The sequence below is a fragment of the Microtus pennsylvanicus genome, chromosome 17, assembly GCF_037038515.1.
Source record: "Microtus pennsylvanicus isolate mMicPen1 chromosome 17, mMicPen1.hap1, whole genome shotgun sequence".
Classification (NCBI taxonomy): Eukaryota; Metazoa; Chordata; class Mammalia; order Rodentia; family Cricetidae; genus Microtus; species Microtus pennsylvanicus.
The window spans coordinates 15,571,281-15,581,659 of record NC_134595.1 but is presented as its reverse complement, the minus strand read 5'-3'; the positions used below and the strand labels follow the sequence as shown (position 1 = coordinate 15,581,659).

Sequence of the window (10,379 nt, the reverse complement as noted above, 5' to 3'; positions counted from 1 at the left end):
ATCCTCACATAATCATGGTGGGGAAATCGGTGACCCACATATTCAGAAAGGAAGGTGCTTTCCCCTGTGATTTTGGTGCATTCCTTTAGTCCCAGCACTCTTGAGGCAGGGACACAGGCAAAGGCATTACAAAGGCAGTGTCAGGCATATCTTTGTGATTTCAAGGCTAGCCTGATTAGTGAGGTCAGTTCCCAAATATTCAGTGATATGAAGAGAAACATTGTCTCAAGAAACTAAACTTATAAATAAATTAATTCTATTTCTTATGTGTCACCCCATACAAGGTTAATGGCATATGCCTCAGAGGACAATGTGTTACAAACTCTGAAACAGTTAGAGCACAGAATAGTGCAAGGAGGTTAAGATTCAGGGACAGGTCAGGATGGAGGAAAATATCAGGCGATCAAATGTCAGTTGATCAATGGTTGCTCAGGGAAGTAAAGGATTCTTTGCCAGCAAGAGAAGCCATTATTTGAGGGTTTTTTCTTGAAAACCAAGTGAAATCTTTGCTACTGATAGCTCAGTTAGAAGATTAATATCTAGATGATTTAGAATTAAATAAGTAAATCATAAGAAAGAAGACAACACAGGTATTAAAGGGGATAGAAAAAGACTGTTCTCATAGATTTTGGAAAAACTGAGGGTGAGTACATCCAAATGTTCTGATTCAGGAGGAATCAGGGAAATGCATAGTGAACCTCCAGTGGATGCCATTCAAGGCCGACTAGAAAAAGTGACCAATGCTGCTAATGGGAATTCACAGTGAGGAATGCTATCTACTGCTGCTGGGGATTGGACGTTTTCCATCCTGACTGGCTGTCAGTGTTCCGGGACCACCAAAGCCTGCATCTGGACCACCCCATGGTTCATGTGCACCTTCCCAAAGAACTCGGGACATTAGAGAGGCACTTGCCCGTCAGTGTTGATTGCAGCACTGTCTACAGTACATCAGGGAACCAGGCGTGGTGTCCAACAGTGTTTCCATGGGTGAAAAACATGTGATGTTCGTAGACAGTCAAGTCTTTGCAGCAATAGAGAGGCTAAGGTTATGTTGTTTGCATTATGTGTACTCAACTTGGGTGTGATGAGATGGCTTCTTAGACAAGAACACTTGATTTTCTCGCAGAGTCCCCAGGTCGAATTCAGAGCACCTCATGATGGTTTTCAGTCTCTCTTAATTCCAGACTCCAGAGACCTGATGCCCAGATTTGGCCTCTGTGAGCACTCCACACATTTGTTACACAGTAGCTCTTGTGGACAACACACACACACACACACACACACACACACACACACACACACACACACGAGAAATGAACATGTTAAATGGATAATTTCAAAGATTGATACAATTTGAGATAAACCCAGTAATCCAAATCAACCCATATCAGAAAGATACTTGCCTTGAAGAATTTCTTTCAAGGTAGGATCTTGATTATGCATACATGGACTCTATGTTTCATATCATGAAAATGCAGGCAGATCTCTATGGCAGAGTACTGATGTTTAAAGGGCTCGTGTTTGAGGTTCATAATGGGAGAAAGTGTGGTGACAGCAGGAGTGTGTTCAGTTTACAGTATACACTCTAGGAAACCTACCATGTTTAGTAACTCTGACCCGGATAATCACACAGAAACCACATTAATTACAGTACTGTTCGGCCAATGACCCCAGCATATTCCTGGCTAACTCTAACATCTTAATAAAGCCAAGTAATATTAATCTGTTCTCACCGTGAGTCTGTGACCTATTGGCAATGTTCTGGCATTCAGGCATCTTTCTCCTTCGGCAGCTACATGGCATCTTTTTGAGTTTGCCTGCTTTCTCTCTATATCTCAGCTCGAATTTCCTACCTAGCTTTGACCTGCTCAGTCATTGGCTGAAACAGCTTTACTCATTAATGACCAATGGTAATAAAACATATTCACAGCATACAGAGGGGACTTCCACATCATCCTAGGATCCTGAAAATTAAAGTCCAGGAAAATAATCTTATTGCCACTAGAGCTTTTTGCTACAGCTTTAACATTAAATAAGTAGTACCACTGACTTATAGCATATGTTGTATCTATGTAACATGTATTATTACATAACTAGGAAACATAAATTAATAATAGTAAAGTTCTAAGGAAGACATCAAAGCCCTCTCTATATACTCATGGATAAAATCACAGTCTTAAGTTTCTACAGTCAATTATAGTGTCTTCAAATATTTATAAATTTATAAACTATGTCTTTCCATTCATATATATGCATATATCTAAATATTATTCTGCATTACTATGTATGTATCTACATATCTACACATTAGGCTAAGCCTCTAAACTTCATGTATGCATGAATATCTATGTGTATCTACATCTTACCTGTGTATGATGAACAGCGTTGTGTCCCAAAGGTTTGGGCAGCACTTACACTGCATAGCCATAATATCTCGAAATTTCCATATCTTTCTCCCTCTGAAGGAAAAGCTGTGGTTTTCCCAGGGAGGTACCCTTGGCAGCATTCTCTCGCTCTTGTTGAGCCCGCCTCTTCATGGCCTCCCTCTCTGGCCTCTGCTCTTCAGTGATGGGCTGTGAGATGACTGGCCCTGGAATGTCCACTTTCCTCCATGGGATGGGTTGGCAACTGAAGTCTAGCAGCAGGTATTGGGTTTTAGCTTTGGGAGATGAGAGGGCCTTGTTGCTGGCAGCAGAAAGAGGCTCCCTGTGGAGTGAAGTGTGAGATGATGCTCTGTAGGGTGCAGGCAAAGAGGCAGCCGGCTGAGGCCCAGGGCAAGACTGGATGGGCTTGGTTATGTTGGCTCGTGTGGCACTGGTGCCGTTTGGCAGAGCTGGCTTGTCAGAGGCCATCAGTGATGTGCTGGCAGGAGCTGGTTGGGATGGCTTGAGCGTGGGAGGCTGAGCTGAGTGGGAGTGAGGCCTCACTGGGTAAGCCACAGTGGGCCTGCGTGAAGCCAGGCAGAGGAGCTTTCTAGAAACAGGTTTGGTTTGAGGCTTGTCCAGGACTGGGAAAGGCAGAGGTACTAACTTGACCTTCCCAGGTTGGGGAAGCTCATACTGGGATGGAGATGGACACCGCTTGGGAGCACTGCTCCCTGGTCTCTGAATCTTGCCCAGGCTTTTGTCAAGGCTTTGGCCCTCACGTGGCATATCCAGCAGTGATGTGGTATCAGGACCCGTCCTGGGATCTTTGTTGCTGCTGAAGTTCAGCAGAGCCCGGGAGGAGGAGATGCCAGTTTTCCTCTCACTCTTCTTCCCCAGTGGGTGAAAGACCTGCACGGACTCCAGCATGTGCATGCCGAGGTGAGTTCGAGGCTTCTTAAAGCTGTCATGGCTGAGCTCAGGTGGATTCCTCTTCCTCTTGGTCTTGGGGATGGCGGGCTTCTCTTTTGCCTTGACTCTGTGACTTGATGGCTTCAGCTCCTGTGTTTTCTTGGAGCCGTTTTCTCTGGTCTCTTTGGCCTTTTCTTTCCCCTGTGCTCTTGCTACGCTGGGCCTCTTGGGTACAAATATCTGAGATTTGCTCTGCACGTGGTTGGCCGTGTTGTCTATGGTCCCAGGATCATCTTCCTTCAGCATATCCTCGTGATGGGTTCTGGCCTGAAGAGTTCCATGAAACACATCAGAGACTTTCTGGCTTTTCTTTTTGCCTAGTTCAGATAGTCCATTAAAGATGCTGGTGCGTGACTGGGCCTGATCCCTCCTGATGTCTTTGGAGTCTTTGGTTTGGCTTGCTGTGTGATCTTCCATTTGGTCAAGGTCAGTGATGGAGTTTAAGAGTTGGGGAAGGTGAATATCTGCCACCAGAGTAGTCATGTCTGTAAAGTCATTGCTAGACTCCATGATACTCTGCAGAGCCTCAGGGTCTTCCAGACCAAGGCCACTGTTTCCCAAAGTGGCATTTTGAGAAGCTAGCTTCTGCCTCAGGCTCCCAATATCACTGTAGTTGAAGGGCTGCTGCATGCCGGGGTGTGCTGAAGGGGGGGGGAGATGCGTCTTGGTTGCATTTTGTGCCCTCATAGGAATCCAGAGGTGTTGATTGCTCAGCATTCATCTCATCTGCATTGTTCTTCTGTGTCTTTTCCAGGCTTGGGGCTGGAGGCAAGGCCAGGAATTCAGAAGGACTGTGCATGAGGGCAGTTAATGACCTGTTCCCACTGACAGGTGCTATCGTCATCTGGGCATCCTGGGTGCAGGCATTGCCGAGGTCTGGATTCTGTAGCAGACACAGTGTCTGCTCTGAAGGTGTCAATCCCAGGGTCATCTCCCTCTCCACCACTGAAAGAGAGGAAGTTCAAAGTCAGTGTCTGGTAAGTGAGATGCTACCCCCCCCTTTCAGTGCACCTGAGCACTGAGGCTCCTGCAGCAGTGTTACAGGCATTGCTATGAGTTCTGCTGGAGGAGCAGGGAAAGCAGCCCTCTTTGGAGACACATAGTAACTACTCATTTGTTTCTCATGACCGTGTGATATCATGTTTTCTTTTGTGATTGTGTGGTGTGTACATGCTTAGTGATCATGGGGAGGTGGTAGAATTCCTTGGTGTGTGCTCTTCCCTGTCTCCCATATTTTCCTTTGGAACAGTGCCTCTCATTGCCTTGGAAGTTTGCTCTGAGACAGGTTGTGTTGTTCACTATTTCCTAATCTTACTCATCTCTACCAGTTTCTTTCTGTTCATTGTATTACTCATATGGCCTTGAAGCCTGGATTTTTATATGAGTTTAGGTATCCATATCAGTTCCTCAATTCTGAAAGGCAAGCAGTTCAAAAGCCCTGATATTCCTTAAGCTCCACATTTCACAGATTTTTTTGTTAGTGATGTGAAAATGTAAGACTCTAGTAGGTTTTAGCTTCAACTTTGTAACAGAGAACATGTCTACATAGTCTTGGCCTTGGGTCACTGCTGAAGATTCAGAAAGAAAAGAGAAAGAGAAAGTGGAAGAGAGATCTAGAGGAAGAAAAGAGACAGAGACAAAGACAGAGAGAGGTTGAGCGAGACAGATAGGGCTAGATGCTTCATTCCTACTTATCAATATTACACAGGTCAAAGCAAACTGTCACTACATCTTAAGTGTTAGAGAATGTCACAGCAGACACTAGGAGTGTGGGAGAAGACCTCCTCTAGGTCAGATTCAGGGTTCCATTTCTCTCGATACTAGTTTCAACTCAGGGGAAACTTAGTGATACAAAAACAGAAAAAAAATTCTTGGTGACATCTAGAAACTGGAGACATAGATTAGGAAGGAGGTGATTTTAGTGAGCTGGTACGTGGGGCTGATTAGCCTTGGCAGTGAAATGCGTTCCTGTGGTGTGGTCCTTGGACATGTCTAATGAAGGTTGAATGTCACTCACTTTCCTGTATTCTCTCTCATTATAGAGACTGAATATAGGGGTAATAAGCCTGAGCCACAGCCAACATGTCAGGACTCCCATTCTTCCTCTGTGTGGACATCCACTTCTGAAAGGTAGAGCTGTGTCTCGTCTGAGGGCTGATCTCACACCTCTCCTCCTGGCTTTACTCACCTTGAAGACTGGTGTCTGGCATGGTTTGAGCAGATGTGGGCCAGTAGATGGGAGAGGTGGAGAAAGGTGTTTGGATGTTCATTGGCTGAATCTCCTGTAGTGCCATCACCATCTCTGGGTGCAGAGAGGAAGCCTGATTCCCAGAGCAGGACACAGAGCCATAGGCCTGCTGGCACTGCCAGAATTCTTCAGCCATTGGAGGACCCAGGCTGTTCTGGTCATAATAATAGACCTGACTTCCATGCAGGTAGCAAGGTGCCAGGATATATCGTTGATCTGGTAGATTTGATGGCGTTGCCTGTACAAGGCAGGCAGACAGTGTTGGATAGGATGGTGGTAATGCATTGATATGGAAAGTGTTATCACACTGGGCTGTTATAGACGAGGGGGTGGTGTTCTGGTCAATGACAGTTAAAGGGGCATCCAGGAACGGAGCTTCCCTTCTGGTGGTGCTTTCTCTGAGATCCCAGTGGAGAACACTTGGATAGAAAAATGTCGAAGTAGAGATCTGGTTCTGGTCAGTTGGCTTAGTCAGCATGGTCGTGCCAGCGCGTTGGTAAAGACAGGCACTGTCCGTGAGCTGCTGGCAGCATGTACTGGAGTCTGATGACAGGAGCCATGCTGAGCTCACAGCTGGGGTACAGACCCCATAGAAATTGCACACACTTCCTGCTGAGGGTGTGGCATTCCTCAGCACAGGCACAGAGGGCTGCAGAGCACATTCTGTCCCAGTGAAAGGTGCACTTTGGCAATTTTCTGTAGGAAGCAAGAAGAGAGTTGGAAAAATTTGAGATGGAAGCTTTCTATCCCCTGGGAGGGACTGTGTTATCTCCAGGTTGTACTGAGTGGGAGAGTCTAGCATCTATGTTCCCTTACACATCTCAAGCAAATGGGTTAAGATCGATCGGTGGTGCTATGTAGGATGACAATCACTAGATGAACTGTCTGCTTTTTCCTGTGTGGGCATGGAAATCCTGGTCAATCTGCCTTAATCCTCACTCAGATCTAGACACGATGCTCCTTTTTCCTGATTGTAATATAATAATGCCTGTTGGGACACTTCCTTGCAAATATATTCTACAACAGAGGTTATTATTGGGAAGAGACCCATAGGCATATTCCATACCTGGAACTTTGTCCTGTTCTCTGCAGATCTTACAGTATAGAATGACCTAAACTCACTCTACGTTGATCAGTCTGGCTTTGAAATCACAGAGACAGGTCTGCTGCTGCCTCTAAAGTGCTGGTGCTGGAGCCCCTGCCATGACCACCAGGCCAATCTCTATTTTATTGAGTTTTTTTTTCTGAAATGATGTTTAACAAATGTGTAAGGAATTTAGGTAATTATTCCTTTCCCCTCTCTCTTTTTTCCCCCTTGGATTTCTTGTATAAATAGGATCTCTTATAATTTCATAACTTTCAAGCATTATTCAAATATGATTTCAGAAATACAACCTACTGACAACATTTCTTCTTGTTTGCACCAGTTTAGTGTGTCCTCTTGAGACTGCTAATGTTTTATGGGGTTCATCTCTGAATATGATTGCTTCTCAATTTAATATCTGTTGATTAAATTGTTTTCTTAACAGCTCCTCAGTAACTGTTAATTTTTATATCTCTTCTAAGGGGGAATCCTTGTGAGAATCCCCTCCCCCACAACAGCGTGTCAGTTGCCATGGTCAGACTCTAACTGACTGGACTTCGCAGCCCCAGTTGATCCTATCCAACACCACCAGTGCACATGAGACATGGGGAACTGGGCAGAAAGTGGTCTGGATGGAGTGCAAGAGTAGGGACCAGATCAGGATATTCTTTCTATATGTGCCAGGGAACCTTTGTACAGACTAATCTGAACAGTTACGTTTGGTTAAACATGGCTTGGGAAATGACAATGCCTTGTCTGTTTTGATTATAATCTGGTCGTCTTCAACATTGTGTTCTAAACTACCATTGTTGACCACCAGGGTCCCCTCTGCAGTGTGCCTTCATATATTTATATACTTTTAGACCCGTACTGTGTTTGCCCCCTTCCCTGACTGCCTGTGGGTCTGTCCTTCCAGCAACACTGTCAATATTTCTTTCAGTACAACAACTGCCTTCTCAGATTCCACAATCGTCTTATTCTCTTCCACTCTCCATGTTTAATCCAGGGAAGTCCAAGTAACTGCACACCATGGCAGTCGCCATTTTGTCCATAGTCAATATTCATTTGGTGAGTATAGAGAGAGGCCAGTGTAGAGCCAGTTAGACTTGAACTGACCTCCATCCCACCCAGTTCTCTCTATGTTGTGATTATAGTTGTGTGCCACCATCCGTGGTGTGACCGATACTGTTAGAGTCACCCTGAATTTTAAACTAAGACTGGAAACAGTAGTGGGGGGAGACTGTCTCATCAGTGGTGTGGAGTGCTAGATCTCTGCGTGCCTTGTTCATTTTCCTGTGTCTCTGTAGTTTAATACCATCCAAAAGGGCCTGATTTTATTCCCTGGTCACTTTCCTCTGAAAACCCAACAGTACAGACCCCAAGCATAGTGACACTGTTCACTCCTTGAGGTGGATGGAAAACACTTGAGAATAAACTTTCTGTCTAAAATCACATACTTAGTAAGAACCAAAGGTAAATGTGACATTCAAATCTAGATATCTATATCAACATCAATACTATCCACATTCAGCAAAGATTTACTAGTATAGTAAAAGTCAGTGGAGAGGATCACATGTTTTAAAGTCTCTTTCCTTACCTGACATGGTCAAGGGGAGAGGATTAGCAATCCAAAGAACAATGGAGCAAGATAATCGGTCGGCTTTGTCTGATCAGCTGACCTCAGTGGCAAGTGTGTCCAGTATCAGACAGCACTCACTGGTCACTGGTCACCTGGACCTGTGATGATCCAAATTTGTTTACAGTCATCACCATGGAAACACCAAGATTCTACCAGGTGCTGGTAGGGTTGGAGGGAGAATGATGTCATAAATGAGGCAACAGCCAATGGGAAGGCTCGATTCCTAACTAGAAGATGGGATTGGTTGGAGAAGATGCCAGGAGACCAACAGTAGCCTTGGAGGCTGGGGTGTGGGCTACTGAAAGAGGCAATCAAGGCATGGACGTGCCACTTCCCATGGCGTTTAGTCTAGGCTATCATGGCAGTGCTCTTATAAGGTTCACTGATGAAGCAGTGTATAATGTACATATAATGGGTCACCTTCCAACAGAAAGTGTCCCATCAGCCAACACTTACATACAGTGAGTAGTCTTGGGCAGGAGGGAGAACTGCTGTTGAGGGAACTCAGGTGATAGGCCATTCCAGTCCGTCTGGCTTTTGTGCCATCAGCATCTGTCCATGACCCAAGGAAGAGATCAAAGTGTTCCTTTGTGACTATGTGCAAGGTCAGGGCTCGGTGTGCTGCGTGCATGTTGATGAACTCTAAGACACTTGTCTTCTTGTTGGTTCTGTTATTCTTTTTTGTCTTGTTTGTCTGTCTGCGGGATTAGAGAGTGGAGACTTTACGTGAGACACCCGGCGATGCGGGGTTAGGACGGAGACACAGACACGCGACCGTCCCACGTGGGTGCACTTTAATGTTGGGGTAACAACAAGTAAGGGACAGGTGTGCAGAGACAAAAGGAGAGAGGGGCAGAGAGAGAGAGAGCTCGTGGTGACCCTGTTTTTAACGGGGAACACACGGGCATCTGGCAGAAATGCCCTGCGCCTTTGCGGCTTCCAGTCCAGGGGGATGCTGGGAGCTGTAGTCTGCAAAAGGAACAACATTTCACCCTTTTGGTTTTATTAAAAAAATTGTGGGGGGTCTTAAAGGGTAGGGAATGGGGGCGTAGCCCGGTCTCTCATGACTGCTTCCTGCTGGCTTTGGGCGTCGAGGGATCCAGGGAGTGTCCAGTTATTCTGATGATGTCCTTTGGGCGTCGAGGGATCCAGGGAGTGTCCGATTATTCTGGCGATGTCCTGTTGGTTATGTCCTGTTTGCAGGCTTTTAAAGGTGGCTGACTGAAGAAATCACATCTGTCTGGCTCCTCCTGAGTATCTGGGTCATAGTTATGTTGCTGGAAGACAAAAGTCGCATTAGTAGAGAGAAAAAAATTAAAGGGGAGAGGAGGTTTGGGAGGAGGTTTGGAAAATTAAAGGGGAAATTTGGGGTGGAGGAGTTTTTGGAGGTCTGGGGTTAAGAATGATAAAAAATTAAATGATACTTATTCCGTTAATGATCCGCTTGTGTTTGATTTGTTTAGGTGGGTCGGGCTGGCTTCCTAGAGCTTAAAGAAAGTGTCTTAAAAGAAAATAGCTTTTAACCGTATACTCCTTAACATTTCAGGGGTCACTGCTGCAGTCAGCGACTGACCTGTTATGTCAAGGAACTTTGTTAAGAATCTGCTTACCGCCTGAGCCCTTGACTCCGTACTTGATGATGATATCTGTAACGGCAGCTGGATGGTTATTTAGGAATTTAAAGAAGGGAGGGCGTGTTAACACAGGAGGATAAGTGACGGATGGGACCACTATTTCCCTTAGACTGGAGTCGAGGGGGCTGAACCTGGTATCCTTTGGAACTTAAGAGAACAAGGTCCTGTCTGAGTTACCGTGTATGGAGGATTATCTTGAGCCGTGGAGATGAACAGTTTAAGATGTGACAGGTGAATCCAATGGGGAATTCCTTCAAGCTTGGCAGCTGTGGGGGTTAGAAGAATTTCTCTGAGAGAACCCTGCCATTTAGGGGAAAGAGGTGAGGGACGTTGGCCTGGAGGTGAGAGTAATACCTTATCTCCTATTTTAACCGGCGTTGGACATGTATTAGCACATGGTTGAGGTAATGAGTGATCTGTGAAGTCCCACAGTAGCGAA

At 45.5% G+C, this 10,379-nt stretch overlaps 1 protein-coding gene across 1 annotated transcript; it reads right to left on the bottom strand.

The window, feature by feature from the left end:
• Window positions 1-2,411: 2,411 nt before the first annotated feature.
• Window positions 2,412-8,271, bottom strand: LOC142837178 (uncharacterized protein C2orf78 homolog). Its single transcript, XM_075952139.1, has 5 exons — window positions 8,265-8,271; window positions 5,524-6,279; window positions 3,997-4,280; window positions 3,492-3,602; window positions 2,412-3,443 (listed from the first exon to the last, which is right to left on the bottom strand). Exons 1-5 carry the CDS (start codon window positions 8,269-8,271, stop codon window positions 2,412-2,414), a joined length of 2,190 nt encoding a protein of 729 aa, XP_075808254.1.
• Window positions 8,272-10,379: the final 2,108 nt, after the last annotated feature.